This window comes from Agelaius tricolor, unplaced genomic scaffold, assembly GCF_023055355.1.
Source record: "Agelaius tricolor isolate 1412-34295 unplaced genomic scaffold, bAgeTri1.0.p SCAF_7, whole genome shotgun sequence".
NCBI lineage: Eukaryota > Metazoa > Chordata > Aves > Passeriformes > Icteridae > Agelaius > Agelaius tricolor.
This window is the reverse complement of record NW_027269267.1, coordinates 14,985,792-15,012,395: the sequence shown is the minus strand read 5'-3', so window position 1 is coordinate 15,012,395 and position 26,604 is coordinate 14,985,792. Positions and strand designations below refer to the sequence as shown.

General features: G+C 39.8%; 1 protein-coding gene across 3 annotated transcripts in view; it reads left to right on the top strand.

Annotated features, from left to right (window-relative positions):
- MBTPS2 (membrane bound transcription factor peptidase, site 2) overlaps nucleotides 1-24,395 on the top strand; it is a 42,530-nt gene extending 18,135 nt beyond the window's left edge. For 2 of the 3 annotated variants that reach the window (XM_071430400.1, XM_071430399.1), the window contains exons 6-11: nucleotides 484-602; nucleotides 1,426-1,606; nucleotides 4,048-4,142; nucleotides 6,386-6,581; nucleotides 17,118-17,193; nucleotides 18,499-24,395. In XM_071430400.1, the coding sequence (XP_071286501.1) occupies nucleotides 484-602; nucleotides 1,426-1,606; nucleotides 4,048-4,142; nucleotides 6,386-6,581; nucleotides 17,118-17,193; nucleotides 18,499-18,721 (890 nt within the window). In that variant the 3' untranslated portion in view covers nucleotides 18,722-24,395. Of the gene's footprint in view, nucleotides 1-483; nucleotides 603-1,425; nucleotides 1,607-4,047; nucleotides 4,143-6,385; nucleotides 6,582-6,712; nucleotides 7,473-17,117; nucleotides 17,194-18,498 lie in introns of those variants that run through there. The other variant, XM_071430401.1, reaches the window with a different exon arrangement.
- Nucleotides 24,396-26,604: the final 2,209 nt, after the last annotated feature.

The following is a 26,604-nucleotide window of genomic DNA, read 5'->3' as shown; positions in this document are numbered from 1 at the left end:
TTTCAACAGTTTATTGTGGTAGAAAGTAACACGTAATGTATTTCGTTCCACTTTCTTTTTAATATTTATGATTTAAGACAACTCTGTAGATAGAAACTGTATTTTAATAATTGATTCAGAAGCCCAGTTTCTCTTCTGGGTACAGTACCCTCTCATACTTAAAAAAGTAGTGGCACATGAAATCTTAATCTGGTGGAATGACACCTTAGAAATGGATTTACTGCTCTCCTGTCTTTTTTGATAGTATAATTCTCAGGGGCTTAAGAGTTTTCTCTAAAACTCCCTTACAAAGGGGCATTTATAGAAGCTAAGGTTTGTAATCTATGTACTCTTCTTTTATGCCTATGTTCACAAATTAACTTTTCATTTATTCTTGAAGTAATAATTTCTGGACAGTTAATTATAAGGCAGCTGTAGGATCATTTAGAAACCAGCTTTTTGTTATTAGTGTTTATTTAGAAACTTTTTTTGCCTTCTTTTTAGGGGTATGGCATAATTTTGTTCTTGGTGTTGCCAGTTTCATGGTGTTGTTTCTGCTGCCAGCCATTCTTTTCCCTTTCTATTACACGGGTGTTGGGGCACTTGTCACTGAGGTAGCAGAGGTAAGAAGGATATTTGCTGTTCCCATATTGTATGCTTTGTGATCTGAAATGTACCTGTATCTCTGATTATCACAATCAGTATTGGTCAGTGTAGCTCTTTGCAGAATCTAATATAGTGAACTTCTTGCTTAAAGTTTTCCTTTCAGTCTCATGTATCTTAGTATTAGTAAATAAAGGAACATGGTGTGAATAATAATAGACTAATTAGCATACTATAAAACTGCTGAGACATTTGAGATGAGTTTGCAGGTTTATTTCTGGTTTTAACTGTTTTTCTGTGTTGGCACAAAGCAAATCTACTGGAAATTGTGTTATCACTCAGTTACTGCTATCTTTTTTCAATGTTAAAGATTATTTTGAGCTGATTTCCTTGTTTGGTCAGCTGGAAGCAAAGTAGAGATAGATTTCTGGGATTCTGGAAAGGAATGATTTTTTTCTGATTTAATCAAATACAGCACAGTTGAACAGCAGAGCTGAAAGGATTCAATCTTTCTTGGACCTAAAAGTCAATTGATAAAACTCAGGAGAAAGTGACATTTATAATGCTTTATTACCTTTGAAAATATAGGTACACCTGCTTTCTTGAAAAGTTTAGGGTATTAAGTTACTTGAACTTAATATGTTGTGAGTTTTCTTACCATTTTGACCTACATGAAAATAATTACTCAAATTTTAAGATGTGTCCAGGACGCCTAAAGACTTCCCTTTCCTTCCCCTCCCCTTTTTTAGTGTCTTAACCTAAAGATTTCATAGTGTTCAGTGAACTGTAAACTAATCCTTGTTTATCCTCCTATTGTAAAATGACTGACTTCACTGTTCTCAGGATTCTCCTGCCAATGGACCAAGAGGTCTTTTTGTGGGAGACCTTGTCACTAACCTACAAGACTGCCCAGTCTATAATGTGGAAGACTGGAATTCCTGTCTGGGAGACATTTCAGAGAAGTCACAGGTCGGCTACTGTGTAAGTGCAGCCACCCTACAGCAATTAAGCTTTCCAGCTAGAGGTATGACTTAAGGTGCTCTCCTCATTATTTTGTATGTTAATTAATTTATATTTTAATTTAATCATGTCTTAAAGATTTTTGGATTTGGAATTTGTTGTTGGGGTCAGATTTCTTGTAAGTCATATCTGCTGTCATGTCTTAAGCAATTACCAATGTGCCATGCTGTTTTGTGAAATCTGAAAGTGAGAGAGGGCTACACATAGGAATTTCTCTTCTCTTTCAGTCATCTTGTACAAATATCCTGTATGATCTGAATAATAATATTTGCTTCTTCAGGATATTACAGAACTTGGTTCTTAGCAGTAGTACAATTATCTCCTCTATTTTAAGTTCTGTAAAATGGATCAACTCAGTGATCTTTTGCAGATGTAAATTTCACGTTACCTCACAGCTTTGATCAGCATGACATTGCAAATTATATGATTTAACCCAATGATGTGCTTTATTATGGCCATTTCTTCAGATGTGTCTCCCTATAGGGTTTTGTGTCATTGCCCAGAAACTCAGTTTTGTCTGGATTGCACATACTGCTTCTGGAAGTCAGTCTACTTCCTTCTGTTTCCTTTTATACTTTAGAGTGCTTGTTACTCTAAGGGCTTATTCCCAAGAAACTGAAAAAAAAAGGAAAAAAGAACTGAACTAGAACAATAAACAAAAATTCAGTACAACAAAAAAGAACAGTCAAGTTAAATTAGCTGAGCATCTTGTGACATGCCCTGAAGCCCTCTAAAGTTTCTTTCATGCAAGCACTCATGGAAACTGAATTCCAGAGGTAAGGGGCTGCTGCTGAGCAAAGCCGGTGGGATGTTAGTCAGAGCTTTAAAATTGTCACTGCATTTTTCCATCATTCTGGAAATAAACAGGAGGTCAGGCAACTCGACTGTCCATGGTCTTGTGGTCTTGATGCACTACAGAATTTCTGTGACACTGAAAAAGTTGGGTTTTTTTTTTTTAATTATACAAAGAAAGTGATCATATAGCTGATACTGAGATAAATATTTAAACTGGAAACTAGTGGAGTATGGGTAAGAACCTGCTTTTAGAGGTCTGACACTTTGGATTATGCCTCTGAAGAGGAGTGCAACTTTGGCCCATGCTTTCAGCTGGGCAGGAATGGCAAGAACCAATTTTCAGATGTTGTAGGTATATATATCCTCAGATTGTGCTGTTCTCTGAAGTGCAATTTTGGAGTCATGGGTAATAAAACTGCATATTTTGCAGATGAACTGGTCCTATTTAGATTGGAACACTAGAGGCTTAGTGCTGGAGATTCAATATTGCTTCCAAGCCTGGTTGCTGTATTGTGTTAGCAGCCCATTGTCCCCATTCTGCCTTCTAATCAGACCAGTCTGTCTGCATTTTCAGAGTCATAAGCCTCCAGCAGTGAGAAATATTCCTCTGAAATTAAATGAACTCTGTTTGGTCTTGAGCAGCTGTCATTTATCAAAAACTTGACAGTTCACAACTTGACATAAATACAGAGTATTGATAAAAATGTATATAGCAAATGGACTCCATCGAGTTGACTATAAAACAAATGGAGAGTGAACTATCTGAGTATTGAAGCTAGAGAGAAAGCAATGCCCTAAGGAACTTTTTGAAATTAAAAAAAACGTGGTTTCAATGTAGTTTATAAGAATACTAATTTCATGGTCATTTGCTATTCAAAAATATATGTGGTTTCTTAGCCTCAGGGTACTTGAAAAAAGGTTTGTACAGTACAGTGCTTGCACCTGTAAGCCCCAGGCAAAAAGCTCCATGTCAGTGGATTGCAGGTTGTGCAGTGATAAATCAGCAGCCAGTATCACAGGCTCGATCTGCCTGGGAAGGGACTGCACTTGCTGTGATACAGATCCTTACCCTGACCATTCTTCTGCATCTGTGTGTGTTTTTAAGTTGGACAGCAAGTTAGGCTAATTCATTTCAAGAGCATATATACAAAGGTTTTTACCAGACTAGTTAAATCAAGGTTTAAAACATCATTTGTTCACTGTTGCAGCCTTCAAGGCTTGGAAGGCTTTTGTGATGTAAAAAGTATGTTTTGAGTCTTGGCCATTTCCATAGCCAGCCAGTGAAATCAGTACAGTAGTAGCTAACAAATTTCTAAGCCAAATATTGGTGCAAGTTAGGGGCAATGGATATGGAAGTGTTTTGCAACTTGTAATACTCAAAATAATGCAGTGGTAGATCTCCAGTATCTCAAGGAGATTTATAAAGGTGAAAAAATCAGTTATGTCACGTGACTGAAATCATGGGACATTCACATGTTGGTGGTGAAGCTTTATTTGTAGTTGTGATTGAGCCTCAGCTAGACTGTGAATTAGTGTAATTCTTGAAGGCTGCAGGACAATTAATAATAGGAATAATAGTTTTACTTCATTCAGAGACTAATTTTTTCAGCAAATAATATTGATTATTTGCTCTATGCCTCTGTTCTTTAGTTTACAGAAGACTTGATGGCACAGTAGAATGTTGTAGTAACAACAGCCTCACAGACATTTGCTTTTCATACAGCAATAAGTTGGACAGCCAGCTGGTAAGTTACTTAAAATGCTGATTCTCTTTGGTAAATCTAATTTTTTTTTTTATATTAACTTAGTAATATTTGCCCACACCTATACAGCATACTCAAGTGTTTAAGAATATCTACAGTTTGTAATAAAGGTGTGCATGTATACAATTTTCCCAATTACAGCTCAAAAAACTACAAAATGCTAGTTACAATTTTTCCCATAATCAAACAGGAAGTCTCTGGAAGAATCATAAAAAATCTTAGACACCTCATTCCTTGAGGCAGAAAGACACCTCAGTCATTTTCAGTATTCTGGATGCACCATACTGGTGAGAAAAAACAACTTTTGAGAAGAAGTCAAAATTGCTTATTTTGGTGTTTCAGTCTTTTAAAAGTATTCAGCACTACAGGGAAAGCAAAGCCCTGGACTGTCTGTTCAGTTATTTTGTCTGAAGCCAGCAGTGCTGCTCCCTAAATTTAAATAAAAACATGCAGGAGAAGGTCCTAGAGATTGCCCAGTTTCTCAAAATAAGGGCCCATACTTTAATTTTTTTTTACTATGTTGATTTTCTTGTCACATAGAAACAAAGTTTCTCAGTAGGATTTTGCCTTACTCCCTTATAAAAGGGTTTAGCAGCATTCCAGTGCCTAAAAATGTTGTGCCTACAACAAAGCTGAGGAGAGATTTTTCACAGGGGCATATAGTGATAGACAAGGGGGAATGGCTTTAAACTGAAAGAGGGCAGGTTTAGATTAGACATTAGGAAGAAATTCTTTACTGTGAGGGTGCTGAGCCACTGGCACAGGTTGCCCAGAGGAGCTGAGGATGCCCCATCCCTGGAAATGTTCAGGGCCAGGTTGGATGGAGCTCTGAGTAACCTGGTCCAGGGGAAGGTCCCTGCCCATGACTGGGGTTGGAATGGGATATCTTTAAGGTCCCCTCCAAGCCAAGCCATTCTATGATTCTATGAAAATACATCAATGTTTTTTAAAATATGTTTTCCATACTGACAGTGATGGAATATTTCAGTTGGTTCTTTACAAGCAGAAGAACACACGAATCAACTGTGTAAACTTTTCTACACATACCAGTTTGTTATTGTTCTGACTCTAGTGATAAATACCTGAAGAAATGAAAATAAATTTTTTCCAAATCTGCTGTGTTTACAGTTTCTGCAGTGGTAAATTTCCCACTCCAGGGTATTTAACCACTAAGAGCTGAACACATTCCAGTGGTTCATTTGAAATATGGCATTGTCAGCAAGATTTGATAAATCACTATCCCATTGAGCCTGGGCATTTTTAAGCTTGGAGTTGCTACTTATGAACAAGGAAGAAATAAAAGCATCAGGAAGCTTGAGACCTTGTGACTTTCAGGTGTCTTTAGAGTGACTTTGATTTTTGAACATTTTTTTAATGGTCTTTGCAGTGCTATGCAGCAGTTTTTGAAAGTGTGTCTTCTCCCTCATTAGAGTAGAAGGAATTTGTATCAAGGTTAATGGTGAGGGTCTGACACTCATGTGTTATGGGGAGTGCAGTGATCAGGCTGAGAAGGTAGAAATTACTTTTGCTTTTCCTCCTAAGGCAAAAAGTAGATTATGATTCCTTGCTTCTATTTTTAGAACAAAAGGAAAAGTGTCACTGAGATTTTTCCAAGAGACATGAAGGGGAAAACTAATTTCCTGTTCCCTTCTGCTGTACTGTCTTTGGCCCATGGGGAGCAAGAAAGATCTGGTCTGTCAGAGAGTGAAAGAGTGTTACAGGCAGGGGTTCGGGCACAGCAGTGCATTGAGTCCTGTGTTCATCTTAGTTGAGAATGATTTCTTAGCTACCACACACCAGATAGGTTTGTTGGTTTATTTGCTAAAACTTCATCTTGAACAGGTAAGTCACTAGGATGTTGGTACAGGCTCTGTCCATTAGAAATCACTGACCTATGTTTAGATGCTGTGATGTTTTGTTGTGCATATGTGTACTTCGCTAGAAAAAGTTTGCTTTTATTTTGGCATATGTACATACCCTGTCTTCCACACTACAAAATATGGAATTACAGGTTGAATATGCATCAGGTAGAGATTTGTCGGGATTTCACAACAAAAAACTAGGGGGAAAAATCAGATTTTAGCTCTTCGTGGGCTTATATCAGTGGGGCTTATATCAGTGAGGCATTTCTTTGCTTAAAAAGGAATCTTTTGTTCCTTTTAATTTGATGTGCTGGAAAGTAGTTTACCTTTACCTTTCATGATGATTTTGAATGCTCTTTGCAGTATGCCTGTCTGCCAGCACGAAAAGTTATTGAAGCCAGCAAAGTTTGTCGAACCAACATGGACTGCCATAAGGACTTTGTCCCAAGCGTTTGTGTGACTCCTTCTCTGGAGAACCAAACAAGGCTCATCAGGGTAAAGCATCCACCCCATATTGACATGCTCTATGTAGGACACCCCTTGCATCTTCAGTACACAGGTTGGTATCATTTATTGGAAGTTTAGCAAAAGCAATCTCTAATATAGTTTCCTTTGCCTGCCTGCTTAAACAAGGTCTTAAGAGTGCTTCTCAGTTAATTTGTTTAAAGCAGAATCCATTTCTTGTTACAGCCAATGGAGAGACATGGACTACTCAGACCTAAAATAAAATGTTCACAGTGCAATGAGTTATGAAGGTAATAGAAACCATATGTGATATGAGATGGTTGTTTTTTCAGAAAACTATGAAAGGGCTATTTCTGGAACAGATCTTATTCAGGTTAGTCATAGGAACCAGGTGCATTCATTTTCCTAGCACATAAATGTCTCAAAATGCTATTGTAAAATCTCTAGGGCACCTTGCTCCAACACCTTGCCTGGAATATTAGCATGACTGCTTAAATCACACCTAATATCCAAGTATCTGTGACAGATTCCCATGACTACTGAGCCACAAGTGTTATCACAACATAGTTTTTTCCTGATTTATTTTGTCATTTGACTGCCCTAAATTAAGTAACATATAAAATTTTAGTTCCTTTCTTTGAAGTTCACTGTGACTCTCCTTTGAGCATCTTATATAAATAAAAAGTTATTCTGCTCCTGAAGTGAGTATGGAAAGAATGAACAAATTCATCAACATCCGACTTGATAGCTTGAGTGGCATGGTGAAAATTAGCTGCAGATGGGCTTTAAGAAATTTGAAGTGTTAAATTACTGTCCCTTCCTGTGAGGAAGGTATCTGTTCCTCACAGACAGCTGAAACTCTTGAGGTGAGTTTAGAAGTACTACCTTGGAATATCTCCTTAGGAAGGCATTGTACTTTTCTGAATAAGCAATGGAATTAGGTACAAAAGAGTTTTAGAAACAGTGATGAAATCTGCTGGGGTAAATCCAATAACATTCTTGAATACCATATTTTTAATTAATCTATCAGTCTTTATTTTTCCATACTGGTAATTTGTTACTCTGTGAGGAGTTACTTATTTCAACTTTTTTTTATAATTTAAGCCCAAAATATAATCTCTTCATTTGTTACTTCTGTCCTTATGCCATTTAAGAGGAAAAGGAAGAAAAACACACAATTTTTCACTTGTGTGTTACCAACACACACTACTGTATCTGATGATATTTATTTCAAATGCAGCAACATATTTTAAGAATAGAGTTTTATAATTATTCAGAATTCCTTTTCTTGGTCTTTAACAATACAAACTATTGGTACTGAAGATCAATTGATGTTGTTCCCTTTTCAATACATTGGAGCAATGGAGTTTTCATTGGTGTTTCCACTGTAGTAATTCTGCATAAGAATTCAACCTGCCAGGCTTTCAGAAGTCAGAAAAGAATGTTATTGCATTTAAAGGGGTAGTTCTTCTTTAAGAAGTTATTTGCAAAAATGCTGTTTGCATACACATGTAGGAGTAGAATTTTAAAGTGATTTACCCTTGGAATTGTGTACTTAATGTATTAATTTGAAAGCTAGAAGTTTAATTTTATTACCAGCTTTGCTGCAAATGTAATCTATGCTCTTATGTTCCCTTTTGAAAAACACTAGACCAAAATGATAGGATGCTGGCTTGGGTAACAAGCAGTCTGCTGTGCCATTGCAGAGTTTCATTCCAGGGAAACAACTTCTAAATATTTCAGGCTTAGCATTGCACTGTGCAGGGATGGCTGGGGCCAACAGGTTTGGTGTGGGTTTTTGATTTTTTTTCCCCAAATGTGACTGATCAAAATGTGGTAACTGTTTTTTACAGTTAAAAAAAAAAGAAAATAATTTCTTCCTGTACTGTGTGAGCTTTGAAATAGGTATATGTTTTAATGAAATGCCTTATTCTGTAGTGTGATCTTTCTGCCTGCATGAAACATTACTTTTTAGAGTGGTGCTATATTTAACACACAACATAATATGGGAGTTGTAGTACTAGTGTGTACTATGACTATACTTTCTCTAGAAATGTCACTGAAGCAATGTTTGAATAACATTCTAAAATTATGCAGGCATTATTTTCTGATTAGGCTTGTATTGATGTCATGGTAGTCCTGATTTATGGAAAAGCAGTAATTATTTCATATTTTCATTTGAAGGTAACTTCCAGATGACATAGATTTTTTTAAAAAGTATATCTGTATTAGCTACTTAGAAGAAATAGTCTTAAGTTTATTTCTATTAAATCTTTCTGTTGCCTCAAATTTAAATATCCTAGCAAAAATATTTTTGTTGTTATAGAGGCAATAGATACCACTTGTTTCCAGTATTTAAAAATAGCAAAATTTTAAAGAATTATAATCCTAAATGAACTTACAGGGATGGAGATTTGGCCAAAACTAAAACAGAAGGATGATTAGGAGTGCATGTTGTTTGGGACAGACACATTAATGCTTTTAATTAGCATTCTTTCTGTAAAAAGTATCTAATGTTATCCAATATAAATTCATACTGCCAGTTCAATACACATGGTATTAAGTCTTTTAAACTCTTCCTATTGCAGGGCAGTTATGTTCTAAAGTCCCTTCCTCTGTTGGACTGTTGCTGTGTAAGGTTGAAATGGAGAGCCCTGTCAGTACTGCCATGCAAATTTGCAGTGTTTCTTCTTTATTATGTATGAGGGGTTTTATTCCCTCATGTAATTTCTAATAGTGCAACATTTTTGCTTCCTTCTCTGGCCCTTGTTGGTTGGGAAGAATCTGGTGACTAAGATTTATACTAGGATTTCACACTATGTGAGGAAACATTATATCCCTGAATGTTACTCTTATCCATCACAGACCAAAACTGTAAGATTTTCTTCACAAGAAGAAGGAACTTACCTAGAGATCATTTCCTCAAGCTTGGCCAGTCTCCTACTTCTGTTGTATCCAAGTCTTTTAAAATAAAAAAGGCGCTTCCTGGCTTTGGACATGTTTATGAGCAACAACAATCCATGGTGAAGGTCTTTCTGGTACAGCCTGCTCTCTCAGTATTTCCATGCTTGTTTACCCTTCTATCTGAGGATGGTCCTTCATTGCTTTTAACCCAGGTTTAAAGGATTACAGATACAGTTCTTCAGGAGACCACACGGAAGTATCTCACGCCATGCTGTCTGTCTCCTACATGGCATACATGCCCTTTCCCCAATGAAGAAGTTTTGAAAAGCTCTTTGGTCAACCTAGTCTCCAAGTCACTTCCAATTAAAATTGTGTCTGTTGTGAATCCTTCTCAATATTTGCCAACACCATCTAGCATGAGCCAACAAAAGAAATGTTATTTCCAGGTCAAAGAATTGTTTAATTAGAGTGGGAAAACATTGACTGTTTTCTCTCACCCAGGCTCATTCACACTGTTCACCTCTTCTCAGCAGTGTCTTTGAAGACAAGCCTGTAGAACATAATTTCTGTAATTCTTTTGTTACTCTTCAGAGGACAGATTTGCCCACTATCATTAGGTTTGATCCATTACAGCCACAAAATTCATTGCTTAATATTACAGTCTCTAACGGTCAGTCCAGCAACTTCCTGAAGAGTTTCTCTGTGTTTGGAGCTTGCTTCAGCAGCAAGATTTGGAACTTAGATCCATTTCTAGTGGCTGTCAGTGACAACACTTTATTGTAACAGAGAGGGAAATAGAGCAATGATCCATTCTCAATGTAGGCATAATTTCAGGTTCAGGATGGTAGTGGTCATTAGGTGTTTGTCAGGAGGCAGTCAGGCTTTAAAACTACAGTGTTTTGTAGTGTGTGTCTTTTGAAACCTTTGAATACACTGGCTGTCTCAGCCATTTTGCTATTTTGGCTCATGAACAGGAGTTTTGATCAGATGTTCTGATACCAGCCTTCAACTTGTCAAGTTGTTTGCTTTGGGTATCACTTGACCTGTGCATACAGACAAACTGGGTAATGCAAGGCTGGAGAGCAGCCCTGCGGGAAGACATCTGGGTGTCTTGGTGAGTGGCAAGCTGAACATGAGCCAGCAGTGTCCTGGCAGCCAGAAGGGCCACCTGTGTCCTGGGGCCATCAGGGACAGCATCGCCAGCTGGGCAAGGGAGGGGATTGTCCCACTGCTCTGCACTGCGGCAGCCTCACCTCAGGTGCTGGGGGCAGTTTTGGGCGCCACAATGTAAGAAAGATATAAAGGCATTAGAGTGCATCCAGAGGAGGGCTACGAAAAGGGGGAAGAGTCTAGAACGGAAACTATTTGAGGAGCAGCTGAGATCACTTCCTCAGCCTGGAGGAAACTTCATCATGGTCTACCAATTCATGAGGGGAAGTGGAGAGGCAGGCATTGATCTCTTCTCTTGGTGACCAGTGACAGGACCCCAAGAAATGGCCTGAAACTGTGCCAGGGGAGGTTTAGGTCAGATATCAGGAAAAGGTTCTTCACCCAGAAGGTGGTCAGGCAGTGGAACAGGCTCCCCAGGGAAGCAGTCTTGACAGAGACTGTCAAAACACCAAGCTTGACAGAGTTCAAGCAGCATTTGGACAATGCTCTCAGGCACATGGTGTGTCTCCTGGGGATGTCTTGTGCAGGGCCAGGAGTTAGACTTGATGATCTCTGTGAGTCCCTTCCAACTCTGGATATTCTGATACTATACAAATACTTGTGTGAAGACTGTCCCTTTTATTGAGACAAAAAGCCAATCCCTGAAGCTGTTGGTTGTGTTTCTGTCAGCCCAACCCCTACCCTGGCAGGCCCACCTTCAGCTTTGTCCAGAGGGCTGGGCCAGCAGGTTTGGGGGTGGAGGGGGCTGTTTCTGTTGTGGCTAGCGCTGGGCAGTTCCCACAGCTGCTTGAGGGCAGCCAAGGAGGCCAGGGGAACTGGGACAGCTCCGGGATTAGATGTGTGAGTTTCTTAGGGCTACTGCATTGGCAGGGCAGGTTCAGGTGAACTGGTCTGGCTGTCTGAGTGTGTGATCAGGTGGGCGCGTTCCTGCTGATCTCCAGCAGAGAGTTGCCTGTGGAGAGAGGAGGTGGCTAAGCTGTGGGTGAGACACAGGGACTCTCCTCCACAGCAGGGCCCAGACCTAGCAGGGCTCACTGCTGTGAGTGAAGCTGCTGGCACACCTTGGCAGAGGCATCACCAAGCAGAGGGCTCCTCCAGGCAGGTTCACTGGTTAGCAGGAGGTGCCAATGCATCTCTTGCTTTCTAGAGCAATATTACCCCCACTCTTTCTCATCCTGACTTTGTTTTGCCTCTGCCTGTCGCTCATGCGAGCTGCTCTTATCCAGTCAGGCTCAATTTGAGCAAACACTGGCTCCAGTCCAAGTAGGCTCCCCAAGAGAAGACCAGAAAATAAGAGGCCAGTTAAAGCTGCTGACAGCTGCAAAAGCCTCAGCAGAGTTTTTCAACCAACCACTAACTTGCTCCTGCACAGCAGCCTGACTAGAAGCACTTTGTGGCTGTGAGCTGCCTTTGAGGGAAGCAGGAGCTGTGAGGGGATTGATGACTCACCGTTTTCTCCCACACCAGCAGAGTGCGAGAGAGCACATCAGTACCCCAGCTGTCACAGCAAGCACGACTATCACTATGCCTACTATACAGCCTATTCCACGACAGAAAATGCTTTCCATGTGCTCGTGGGCATTAGGAGCTTGTTTGGTTGTTTCTCCAGCCTTTTCTGCAGAGCAATTCAAAGTGTTAGCCTGTCTGCTGCCTGTTTACCACTCGTGAACTTGCAGCATGTTTGATATCACCAGAATGTTCTCTTTTCCCCCCAGTGCTGGTCCTGGAGGCATACTCCCACCCTTTGGGGATGGTTGTCCCTCTGAACAGAGCTCAAATGATCAGGAGTGGGGAGCACTGCTGCTTGGCCAGTCACTTCTTTGACAAAAACTCATAAGGAAGTTCCACATGCAATTCTCCCTCTCTGGGCCAGCTCCCACGCCCCAAGGGGATGGAGTCAGGCCTTCACAGGAGACACTTGAGCTTTGCTCTCCCTGTCTGCCTTTTCCCCAGCATGTGCACCCCTTGCAGCCACTCCCAGGTTTCAGGATGTGTTTCCCCATAAGAGACCCCAGCAGGACTGCTCAGTACCTGAATGCTTTTGGTCTGCTTGAGGAGATTCACCAGCTTTCACATTCTCTTTTTTTTCTCCAGACTTTGGTAGTACTACCAAAAAGCAGATACAGGTAAAGCCTCAGCATGGCACAGACATGGAGGATGTAGGAGGATGGGGAGATTCCCTCTAGCTTCCTTGCCCAATATATGAATCAGAACACTAATGTGGACCTCAGCTCATAAGGGGGATCCTGTCTGGGGCTACTTTGGTAGCTTTGGTCATCTAGGTACTCGGGGCAAGCTCTGGGATGGAGCTGCAGGGGAAGCTATGTTTGTGCAAGAGTCCTGTTTTGCATTTTCTCTGCAATGGGATCCAGATTTCTTGAACCTAACACAGTCTCAGCTTAGTTTCTGATGTCCTTAGTTTCTGATGTCTACATCCAAGAGTAGGCACTGGGGAAAGAGCCTGCTGCCACACAGCCATCCTGTGCTGACCATAGGACAGCAACTACCTGGCCATGCCAGAGGCTGGCATCGGCCTTGGGATGAACGAGTTGCATTTGACATAGAAGGAAGATTAAAAGGTAAATGTACTTTCTTCTAGGTAACTTACCTGTGGGGCTATGCATATGCTTGGTGGCTGGAGATTTCTGTGAGCCATCAGCCTCAACATCTTAAAGAAAATTGCTCATTAGTAAGCTATTGACACATTAGTGATAATTATTCTTTCAAAGGAAGGGACATTGAGAACTTACATGCTCCAAGCTCGCCCAAGGGCTCCAAACCATCTTTCTTCCAAGCTGCCAGAGAATCTGCTAGAGAATCAGCTAGAAGCAAGCACAGAGAAGTGTTTCCATTGTGTGTTGGGATCTTCTGCTCTTGTGTACAGAAGCACTGGATGGGGGTCAGGTAACAACGTGGGAGCCACATGTCAGTGGATTGCCAGAGCTGCAGAGGACCTGGGGACCTCTGAGCTGGCAGTTCAACACTCTTCAAGCACAATGTGCAACACCCCTGGAGGAGAGATGAACCCTTGGGACTCTCTCAACAGGAGAGTGCTCACACAGAGGAAACCTTCACTAAAGCACTGGCGAGAAGACCCCCCTAGCCCATGAAAGGCTAGACCAGTGCTGGCAGCTTACCTGCTTCCTGTGATTTCTGTGGAGCATAGTTGGCAGCCAGAGAATGCAGGACCATCAAGAGAACAAGAAGGGAGAGGAAAAGACGCTGGACAAAGGCCATGATCCCTCTTCCACCACACTGCTGCTGCTGCAGTTGGGGATGGGGGCTGAGCAGTTGGTTCTTATGGCCAGTGCAGTGCCATGGAGTTCTGTGACCTCATGGTCTCGTGCAACCAGGGCAGGGCCGTGTGGGGATGGCACTCAGGGTGCTCATGGAGAGCTGGTGGAGCACCATGAGGCTGTGTGACCTCATGGCCCTGGAATGAGCAGGCAGCCAGGGTGGGCATGTGTGGGGATGGCACTCAGGGTGCTCATGGAGAGCTGGTGGAGCACCATGAGGCTGTGTGACCTCATGGCCCTGGAATGAGCAGGCAGCCAGGGTGGGCATGTGTGGGGATGGCACTCAGGGTGCTCCTGGGAAGCTGCCCTCCCAAGCAGGGGAGCACATCCCATAGGGCAGCCCCACCCAAGGGCTGGGACACGGCCTCCCCGCTGCAGGATCAAGTATACTTTCTACAAGTCTGCAGACAATGCCAAGCTAAGTGGTGCAGTGCAGTTGGCACACCTGAAGGATGGGAAGCCATCCAATGGGACCTGAACAAACTTGAACCCTTATGGGGTTCAATAAGACCAAGTTCAAGGTCCTGCACCTGCACTGGGGCAATCCCCTGTATCAAGCTGCAGAATGCTGTAGTGTCTGCTTAGTTAAGCAATGTAATTTTTAAAATAAGACTAAAAGAGTATTTTAATAAAATATTGCATTTAGTTGAGTAATTCTGTATGTAGAATAGGTATAAGAGAAAAAAAATTGTATCTTTGGGGCTTTTTTGTGGTTCAACTATTTTTTTACTGTAATGCCTTGATACTAAAAACTGCTTGAAAAACACATAGAATGTTTCGAAGAACTTCCCAGTTGTATCTCTGATAATCAGTGGCTTATCATACAGGCTTTCCTCTAGAAAGAGATTAGATACAACGAAGAAATTCTTCGCTAAACATGGTGAGGCACTGAAACATGTTGCCTATAGAAATGGTGGCTGCCCCATCCCTGGTAGTGTTCAAGGCAAGGCTGGATGGGGTTTTGAGCAACCTGGTCTAGTAGATGTTCCTGCTGGTGCCAGGGAGGTTGGAACAGAATGATGTTTAAGGTCCCTTCCTACCCTAACCATTCTATGATTCTGTGATTGACTTGACTTTCTGAGCTGGGTGGTGTCCAGGATTTCTGCCTGTTGTGGTCTTCACTCTGTCATCCAACAGACTTATTTTGTCTCAGTTCCCCTAAGTCAAAGGTCAGTCTTAAACTTTAAGCAAAAACATGACTTCCAAGCACACTGGCAGTTTGGATACTGAATAGCTCTGCTTGCTGCCACACCAAGCCCATTCTTTTTTTGGGTCTCCTTGCTGTCCATATCTTTCCAACCCATGGTGTGTTTGTTGGCTGGACTTCTCAGAAGAGCATCTATTAACAGAAGAAAATGTCTTTATATGGCTGAATGGACAATAATTCTCTGCCTTATGTGACTTTAGAACTGCTTTCCCCTGTCTTTGTTACTGTGTCCTTGAATTCTTTAGTGAACCTGAAGAAATCTGATCTCACTCTTAAGACATACTTAGCACTACTTTTGGTATGTTATGTTCCCAGTGTTCTCTTAGCCTATGGTTAAAATTTCTCCAAGGGTGGGTTAAACTGCCCTTGGAAGTTCCTTTCCCAAGGGGTGTTTGTACTGAGTGGGATTTGAACTCTTGCCTTTCAATATCTCTGTGAGGTATGTATTTCTTATGGTTATAACTATTCTCCACATAGGTAGGGAAAATTCAGGCCATTGTGGCTAGCAACTCACATCTAAAGTCATTCTTTAAAGACAGAGAGTATTGGTGATTCTCTGCAAGTTTATTCTCAAGGTGGTTTTCTAATTCTGCACTAATTTACTCTAGCCTCTTCCTTCTGGGGATAAGAGCCTGCTGTGCCTTCCTTTTAGTAGGAAAGGCATTTTTCTTGCAGCTATCACAGAATGGTTCTCAAATGGTCCCTGGTGCTGGCAGACCCAGAATGGGTGGAACATCCCTGTACTAACATAGTGCCTTCTGGCAGGTCTCAAACTACTGCACTTGCCTTGAAGAATCTCTCAGAAACACTGGACATGCAGTCTACCGAAGGTTCATGTACACCTTCAAAGAACAGTTTGTACCGTAATAAAGTATTCAAGATCATGTGGTCCTTCACACTGCAATTTTCCAGTCACTATTTTTAAGGATGCCAAGTCCCACCTCCAGGTTTTTGAGTTGCACCAAGCTATATCTTGAAGTCACTTATCATCTGAACACAGAAGAGAAGCTATTTATGTACTGGCTATGATGCCCTTTGAAGGCTGATCTAGAACAGAGGCTAGACAGAGTTAAAGAATAAAGTAGGGATTTATTAAAAGGCCTCAATGGATACACCTTGGGCAGTACAAGAGGCCAGCCAGGGCTACACCCAAGATGAACCTAAAATGGTCACAAAATGGATGACTGGTCACAAGGTCTCCCACTTTTGTAAGTTCTGGTCCATTGGCATATTGGAGTTAATTGTCCAATTATAGCTTTAGATTATGAAGTCCTATACTGCTTGATTTTCTCTCTTCATTCCACCGTTTATGCTCTTGGGCCTGAGATTTGGGTCTGATGTCCTTAGTCCCCAGCCAGAGAAGGAATTGTTTTGTCTGCCTGCTCTGTGAAGAGAGCTTACCATCCCCAAATGTGAAGCTCAGAACTACACACTGAAACAGTACAGAATCTGAAAAATAAAAAAGCTAAAACCTGAGGCATCAGCTAACTGGCACACTGTGATGCAGCTGTGAATCCTCTCGTAGCCTTTGCTTTCTCAGAGGGACTCCAGAATTCTGCTCCCCATCTCCCCCTCTCCTGTACACCATGACATCAGCTTCAGGTTAGGGGGATCTTCTGCAGGTACTGCCAGAGAAATTTTTTTCTGGCCAAAAAATACACCCACTGTGTGCACCCATTGTATGCATGTGGACTGCATATGTTGAAAAAGTCTGCTAACTATAATCTCTTTTCTTTGAAAAATACTGGAATCATACAGTGGAGTCTTTATGACTAAAGATGCCTCTGAAAATATTTATTTTAGATCTAGTTTTACTGAAATGCTAATAGTGCTTTGTGTAGTGACTTTACTGTGACAGTGGCCATGTTTAAGAAAAATATAATAGCTGCACTCCTGTAAAAACAAAAAAACCCAATCAAACCCTTATTGAGATTGATTATTTGTCCTGGAAGAGGGTCATTTCACATGTGATTTTTCTGCTAAATTATAATCTAAAATTCATAATGTTATAACCCTGGAATGTCTTTTCATGCTTTGTGTATTATCATTTCAGTAAGTCTCAGCAGTTTTGTACCACGACAAAACTTTCTAAGTATCGATCTGCCTGTGGTGATAGAGACATTTTGCAAGTATCCTTTAAGTATGTTTGTTCTTTTAAGGTAAGAAGGGAACTGTTCAGAATTTAGTGACCTACAAAACTTCAGTTGGATGTCATTTTAGACAGGATGCCCTAAAATATTTCTGTAGAGATTTGACATCTTTATCCCATCTCTGCATTGATTATTGTCCATGTGCCAAGCTAAAAATGAAATCTCTCACTTTCTTGTGATTAAGAGCATATTTTTGGTCAGTGCTTTTTTTAACTCTTGAGGGTGAGCCTTAACAGATGTGACAAGAAAGCCAAAGTAAGCCTGAATTTAAGTCAGGAAAAAAGCTGTGTGCTTGCTAGCTTTGTAATATCAGAGTTTTATTATTTTTTGTGTCATTATACTGAACTAAATAAGAGGATATGGCAGTTTTGTTTTTGTTTTTTTTTTTTTTCTTCAAAAGAAAATAGAATAGCTGTTCAAAAAACAGGATAATTCAATTAGCTCTTGCTTATTAATGAACAAGATTATATATATACACATACTTATAGATAGTAGACTTGAATGTGGGTAACCTTGGCCATAGGAGCTGAAATGTTTATGCGTGGCCATAGAATAACTAAACTGTGTAGTTCAGTTTAATAACAAGTCCATAGAAGCAGAGGAAAGGTACCACATAAGCTCCTGTTTTCTGAGAGCACATCAAGGTTCACTCTGCCCCAGCTGCTCTCTGACTGTGTGTTCTTGCCAGGCCATTCAGGATGGAGGTAGGTACTGCAGTTAGCAAGCCTTTAACCAGCAGTCAAATTTACCTGCCCGTGCCTCAGTCCCACATGCATACACATGTACATAAATCCACTCAGCTTTTCTGGCTAACAGGTAAGTAGGAGAGATAGGTCAGATTTCTGATGATATTCTAGTCATTTACTAGGGTGTGTTTTGGAAAATATTCCTAATCATGATTTCATACTTGGGTCTAGAATACCTTCTTAGTTCAGACATGGTGTCAGAGCTATAACCTTCCTCCAAAACCACACAAAGCAAGCAAAGAAGATGGTGGTTTTGCTGTCTCCTGCTTTCACTCAAATTGTGAGTGCAGGTTTAAGTATCCAAACTTAGCTCTTAAAAAATAAAAATCTGTAAAGGCAGTTCCCTGAGTGGGTATGTTATGGCATAAAGCTGATTTTACTCACATGATTTCTGTGAAACAGAATGGTAGCTAGAAAAATAATCTTTGTATGTCTCTCTCTGCATACTAGAAATACAATACATATATCTTTATTTTCTATTACTTTTTTTTAACATTTTCTCAGATACTTGCAATGAACCTTAACTACATTCAACCAGGTACCTCATCTCACTATCAGGAGCACTGGCAGTTATCAACGCTGTACCCTGCTTCGCTTTGGATGGTCAGTGGATATTAAATTCCTTCCTGGAAGCCACACTGAGCTCCCTAATTGTAGAAAAACAAAACAGAGAGCTTGTTGGCTTTTTGATTTTGCTTGCTGGGAGTGCTCTTTTGGCTGCCAATGTTGCACTGGGACTTTGGATGGTGACGGCGCGATAGAACATCGGATATTTTTCCATCAGTTCTCAAAGTACACAGAAATAATGAATACATTACATTTAAAAATGTGTCCAGTACTGAGATTGAAATAATTCCCTTAATATGACACTGAAAGAACAACTTTCAACTGGTGGTTGCTGTTTTAATTTAAAACTTTATAGCACCATGCCTGTGGTCATGGGAAATGTAGTAGGAAAAATTAGGGGCCTTTTTATTTACTCTTTAAGCACCGTATTCATTCTGGAGAAATTTCATTTAAGATTTCATAGGAAAAAATCAGACTTCATTAATTCAGATTTCAAAATAAGGGAATTATTTTGCCTGAAACATTTGTAAAGTGGGATAAAAAACCAGTTTTATTTTATAATTTAAATAATTGTCTGTGTGGGCTCTGATAATTTCTCAATCAGCATAGTCTTCAGTGACTTGTTTTGGTTTTTTTTAGTCTAGTATTCTACCAAACTGGATTTTAAGAAGCCCTAAAGTCTGGTCTCAAAATGGGGAAAAGCTAGGTAAATGCTTACCATGTATTAATGGGGAGAGAGCAGCCATTTGGGTTAATGGCTTTCCTTTCCACCTGGCCAAAATGACTGGAGGAATGTTGTCCTCAGGATGTAGATGAGGAGTGCCAATGTCTGCTAAAAATGAAGCATGTGGGAGGATAACAAAGCCCACATGTTTGTGTTGCTTACACTTTCAGTTGTATGTTATCAGACACAGCTGAAGTTTTTTTAAAGGCAATATTTGTCAGCAATAGCTACAAGATAACTGAAATTTAGTTCCTGAGTGCTGAAGTATGCTGTGCAGAGTTTTCCTAAGTGATATGTAATGTTTGTGGTGTTTTACTCAGAAAATAATACTGTATTCTACCTGTTAACAGTTGAAAGTGAAACCTATTGTTTTTATGGTGTCTATCTTCTAATGCTATGCATGCAATATGTACAGTAACTCACTGATGGTTTTCTATATTTCAAAGTGTAATTTCCTTTGCTAGGATTCATTCTGTTCAAAGATAGCTAACAATGATATTTAGCTTGTCTTAGATATGAATTATTTAGAGGAAGAATATGATTGTGACTTGAACTATTTAAACATTTGGCTTTGCTTTCTGAGATGAATACAGACCATATCCTTGTTCTTAAATCAAAGTGGAAGGACAGTCAGTGTTTTACTGACTGAAGTATGTCTGATGTGCTTTGAAGTTCTTTAGGTTTACAATGTTTTGTACCCAAAAGGATTATATATTTCATGTCTTTTCCTCCTGTGATATATTGCCTAGTTTATCTAAACCAGGTTCAGTCAGAGCCTTGCCTCAATATAGGCTGATCTAAACAAAAATGCTCTGGTTTGGGAGCCTAAATATTTGAAATAGAAAATTTTAGAAAAATACCCTGCAAGTTCTGCCTCATACATACAGTGTTCCCCATAGGAGCTGCTGCAGCTCAGAGTTCCTTTACAGGCTTTACAGAAATGGCCTTTCTACCAGGAACTGAAGTGGAACCTAAGCTCACAGATCCTGGCTTGCAGGGAGCACTGAAACATCCAGGACCAGGTAAAATAGATTCTTCTGGCACTTGAGGTGAAAGCCTGGGTAATTTCAAAGGGGGGCTGAGCCCAGTTCCTGGTGTTGCTGCACAAATTCATAGCTCTGTTATGTTTGCATTTGCCCACTGATGTGTACTTTTGCACAGTAGCTTTCACACTTCAGATGCACTCCTTTCCTACAATGATGCAAACAGTAATGAGAAACCATGTTTATTTATTTGTTGTTGGCTAGTTTACATCCCCTTCCAGTGCTGCCACAGGCTGGGTGGACCCTTGAAGTTCACCTCTGTGGGGTGGCTGGCCTGTGCCTCTCCTTTTCAGTCATTTCAACCCAGGCAAACTGGGACAGGTCCTGGTAGGAGAGGGTGAATCCTTCAGTCCAGTGTGAGCTGACCCCTTTGGGGACCATTAAAAGTAAAACAAAGTACAAGAAAGGAAAAGCAAACTACACCCTGTAAGTCATCACTCCTGGAAACACAGAGAGGTTTCAGAGTAGCAGATGGGCCACTCTGCCATCCCTCAGTGGGCAGGAGGACAGGAGCAGCCTGGTCCTTGCACAAGGCCTGGCTCTGAGACTGTTCCAGACTGTCCTCTCACCTCAGTGGCTGTTTGATCTGAGCTCTTCCTTTCAGTGGCTCTTTAACACTTTCCTCTGTATCATCCAATCTACAGTGCAAAAAATTAATTTGGACTTAGAAGTTTTAAGGTAGTTTAGTAAGACAGGATATTTACTTTCAAAACATGTCAAGTTTGATATTTATTTATTCATGTTGACTACAATGGCTTGGAACAATCTTTTAGTATAGTGCCTCTCATGGAAATGCAGGCAACAGATTTGGGAAAACCCAAAGCTTCTGAATTGACATGCACAAATTTCATCTGCTATAGTGAGGCTGGCTGGCTGTTCCTGGTTATTTAGTGTGCTACTAAATGAAGTTTAGTATGAAGTTTTATCAAATGAAGCTAAACATGAAGTTTTATCAAATGAAGCTAAAGCCAGTGTACTTTACACAGTCAGTGAAAGCCACAGTTCTACTGAGTAGAACTTAAGTCTGTGTCTGACCTCATAAGGAAGAAGAGGGTGGAGAAGACATGGCTTTAGCAAAACAGACCCACTAGTGCACTGTAAAGACCCTAGATACCATGTATGGAAGAGAGAGGACTAGAAGTGCTTAAAAATAATTCATGAGTCCATTTCTCCACATGCTAAAATTTGACTGAGTAAGGGTTGAATGAGGCATGTACAGGTTCTTTAGATCAAGACTTCAGGCAAACTTGAGTATGAATGGTGACCCAGCACATCTTAGATTATTGTAGACAAAGGTAATAGTCAGGTTGGACTACTCTCTTAAGAAGTTGTTCAGTGGGTCCATTTCATTCTCTATAATCCTGACATATGGATTACATTCTGATAAGCATGTGCCATATGTACACTTACTGGGACAATTTTTCCTTGGGTTTTGGCCATTTATTTAGCAAGAGAAAACACAAAAGTACAGAGTGATTTTTGTGTGTTGGATTTTTACATCAGCATTTCTGATGTGTGTTTTGTTTTTGTAAAAATAGGAAGTCTTTAAATTAAATCCTTCTACATTTTATTCTGATTAGCCCCTCAGAATCTTTAATACAGAATCCAGCAATATAATTTTAGGGCATATTGACTGGACTATAAAACACAGCACTCTTAAAGATTGGATGGCTGCTATTATTTATGTATATACTATGCATTTTAAATCTGTATCAGATGGAAAAAGTAATGTCTAATATTCAGAAATGTTATACTTAGCTTTTGTTTGAAAATTTCCAGAAGAATTCCATAATTATAATCATTGTTCTACTTTTTTTTAATGAAGTTGTTTTTTATATCAGCAAATATTTACATAGCATTTTCTGATAGTGCATGATATGACATGAAAATGGAAAACTCCTTAGCATGGGGGATGTTACATGCTCTTTGCTAACTTGGGAATTTAAAAGCAGCTTGCTTCTGTACAAATTAAATAAAAGAGGCTTCAGTAGAAAAAGTATAGGCAAACTTGCAGATTAGTCATCCCAAATTATGAGCCACAGTGGAAAATGTGTTAACTCATCCTTTTTATTTAGAATGAAACGATCATGTTATTAATTTTTGTGACAACCATGTTAATAGTTAATGTGATAATTCTACATTTGTGGATATGTGTGTACACATACATTTGTATAAGAGATACATACATAGCCATAGGATGGATTAGTGCTTTTTTAGGGATAGTTTACAGCAATCCTCCATATCTTGCAATGTAGGCTTTTGTTTTTCTTTTTCCACCTCTCTGTGAATTCTCTCTATGGTTTTCTCTGGATTTAAAAAGAGAAACTTGTGTTTTTTTCCCAAAAGCAATTCTTAACTTCTTTATTAACAGAAGACAAGTGGTGGGGTCATGATGTAACCACAGCTGCATGAGTTTTGTTCAGCTGATGTTTAAAGCATGTTTTTTATTTCTGTGAAGCCTCAGCTACAAGCATGGTAAACACAGCTTTTTCAGGGCAACTAAAAAAGGTCAGCCTTCACTCTTTACTGCTGCTGTTTGTGCTGTTCTGGAGAACTGGGATGAACAAGGCTCTGCAGAGCATAGTGAAGAAATAAAGTTTTCAGGACAGAACTCTCCATGGCAGTCAGGATGTTTCAGCTTTCTTTTAATAAGGATATGTTTTGTTCAGTTTAGCACATGAGCAATCCCAGCATTCCCATAGCTTCCCATACATTTTACATGATGTCAAAGGGTGACCTGTAGGAATATTTTTTAAATAAATTACGTTTGTCTTACAAATTCAGAGCTTTCATACAGATCTGGATATCACTAATGACAGATGAAGAAGGCTTATAAAGGTTTATATAGCCTTGTCTGTATTTAACTGTTTTTAAAATATGTGAGTTAAACTCTAGATATTAGAAGTTACTTGTAAAATATGCTTTCTGTACACCTGCATTCAGACCAATTTCCACAAGCAGTCTTGCCTCAGCTTTGTTCTTGTAATTTTGTGAATAAGGAATCTTGAAACTTAACACAGGTAAGACCCAATATTGGCAAATATTTTATACCCTCTTGATCCTGAACTTCATGTGACATGTTCTACTAATTAGTTATTTAATGTGACTGAGTTACCTGGGATACACACCCTGCACAATGCAGCATTTGGGAACTTTGCACTGGGGACTGCCACAAAACAGCAGCTCTGTGACTTCTGGTCCTTGGGCTCATCCACTCCATCATGTGAAGAGCAGATGGCAGCGCTTAAGGGCAGTGAAGGACTTGAGTTCATGGCAGCTGTATGAAACTTTCACACTGCTGACCTGGTGTGAAAGGACAGGAACAAAGAGCAGGATATGACGCTGCAATTCCTTTCATTCCGTTTACATTGTCATGAAACCTGAAAAGAACTTGTAATTAACATTTCAGAGCAGGAAGATAGGTTTTCCAGCCCTTCACTGAATCATTCAGTGACTGGTGGTCAAACTTTTTTTCTTAACACTTTGTCATTCCTTTAATAAATATGTGCTGATAAGTAGCATGAGTAGTTGAAGCATATTTTGTAAAATGGACTTGGGTATTTCTCACCTCTGGATGTTCATCCTGGGATGGTTTTCGTAGCATCATAGTATAATTGATCTTCATTGATACTGGTTGAAGGTTTGGAGGCTATTTCCAAGCCTATTTGGAAAATCTATTTCCAAGTTGTTTGTTAATATTTTAAATTCATCTTTTCCTTAACATTGCTTTGTTTTTAGATTTCATATACTCAGTTGATCTTATCTGAAGCCTGTCAATGGAATATGTATTGTTTAGAAATTCACTGTGGGATTTTTTTTCCTTCTACATGGCCTTATTTTTCACACTGACTCACAGCTGTGGAATGTTAGATTTCTAGACCCTTTGTTCCCACTATGCATTGTTCATGATCATGGGTTTTTTAAAAGACAGGAAAAAAAGAAAGCTTCATTTTGAAAATGTCAGCTAACAAATATATGGAACACTGAATAATGTATTGTGGTTTTGTTTTGCTTTTTTCTCTATTTAATTAACCAAACAATAAGTATTGTTTTCTATGTATGATAAATGTATCCTGCAAATAAATTCATTGTCTGATTGTTGATGTGCTTAAGTCTGTTTTTAAAAATAAGGTAGAGTGACATAATTCCTTATTAGTGGCAATTGCCACTAATATTCTGTCATATATTCTGTTCTCTTCATGTGTGATGCATATATTCTCTCTGGGTATCAACAAGATACACCATCCTTTTCAGTGTCTGACCACCTAAAAATAATAATAACTATAACTTTACTGTCCCTTATTTATCATCTTATCACAGTAAGTAGTAGTTGAAATATTGGATGCTGGATGTCATCATCAAGGTAAGCAAAACCACTGCTCTTGGCCAGTCCTGTGTGAAGAACTTAGAACGTCAGCTCTTCAAAGGTGAACTCCCATATGACAACCTCTGATTTGTTTATCCAGGCCAGCCCAGAGCTGGGCACATCCCCTGGTTCTGGACAGGTTTCCTTGGGTATCCAGGTGGTGTCTGGGCTGTGCTGGCACCCAGCTCTGTGTGGGAGGGAAGTGTTGTTGCTGTTCCTTGAGCAAGCTCATCTGGAGCCAGCCAGGTTATTTGTTCTGAGAACTGAGCCAGCCTTTGTTGCCTATTGGACACGCTGTTACTTTATACAAGCAGAGCTCTTTCAGCAATTGTGGCTTTGTTCCCAGATAAAAGATTGCCATGAGAAATGGACACAAAGCACAGATTGGACACATTGGTAGGATTTCCCAGATAGGTTGCTATGCAGTTTTTGCAATTTTCTGAATTGCATTTTTCTGGCATGAGGAGATGAGATCCCTTTCCTCTTACTCATGTTAAAGCTAGATACAATAGCATTTTTTTTTTCTGAAGCATGTAAGCTTTTAGGAGAGTTCTGAGGTTTTTCAGTTGGTTTTGAAAAGCTTATCCTTTATTGTGATGAGGTATGTTCCTCTTGTAATCTGGAAAAACAATCAATTATATCCTAAGGAATATTGCCTTATTTACTAATGTAATTTCAGGCTAAAATTTAAAAAGAAACCCTGTATCTATGAGTCTAATTGCTAGTAACTTTATAAAGAAAGCTGAATATAATTCTTCCTGTGATCATACCAGCTTGAACCACCAAGCACAGAAGCATTCCTAAATACCTGCAGTAGATCTGTATGCACTGAACTCACTTAAATATTTTAAAGTATTTTTATGATCTTCTGATATGACCTACACAACAAAATAAAATTTAAGGTTTGATTCTAATCTTACGGTGGTAAACAGATAATTCACAACATTTATGAGGACTAAGCTGATAAATGTAGCTGGACTAAAATTTTCCCCTTTTTTTGCCTCAGAGAGATGTGGGTCTGGTGTTTGCTTTCATACTTTTAAGGCTCTGCTGTTGTTGAAATATAGTTGGATATTATTACCAATTATGTATCATATTATTTACATTTATGATCAGTTCTACCTCTTTTTAGTTCTTTGCAAGTATATTAGTGGCTGCATACTATATCACTGCCACTTCTGCCTGTCTTGAAAACACATGGTCCTACATCCGTTTTATTTCCCCCTCAAAGGAATCTTCCAAACTGAAAATAAATACTTTTTTCCTTTTTTTCTTTTTAATGCCATCCTTTTAACTTGCTATTGCATTACAAAAGTTCCTGTCCTTTCACCTTTCATGGCTCTTTGAGGACATCTATTAGAATATTACCAGATTTTTTTTTTAATTTCCCCAAACCAAGTGAATTTGATTCAGTTGCCCACGCAGGCATCTGTTGTGGTCTGAGATATCCTAAGGTGTTCTTAGGTTAAAAATCTGACTTGAAAGAACATTTTGAAACTCATCCCCCACTTGTCTCCTTTTGTCTCCTGGTGGATGAGTCCCAGGGTTTCTGAGACCTACACATGGGGCTTCCAGATGTGGGTGAGACCCTACTGGAGATCAAAGACATTCTGGACCAGCTGCTGGATACTTGGAAAGGTACCTGAGGGCATTTTGTATCACACCAGATGCTTGCACGTGGGCAACAAATCAAGCCAAACAGATTCCTTTCCTTCCTTGCATTTTTTTCATTTTGGCTCATGAATTACAGTAGACTGTGAGGCTTCTTGAGTAAGTATATCTGACATAAAATTCATCTAAGCTTTTCTGTTTATGCAGAATAGTGTGATCCAGACTGTTACAAAAGTCGGGCTAGCAGAATACATTCATTCTCCTCCTGCACTGACCTGAGGCCTGGAAGCAGCAGAAATTAGTGTTGCTGCCTTACCTACAGCAAGAAAAAGG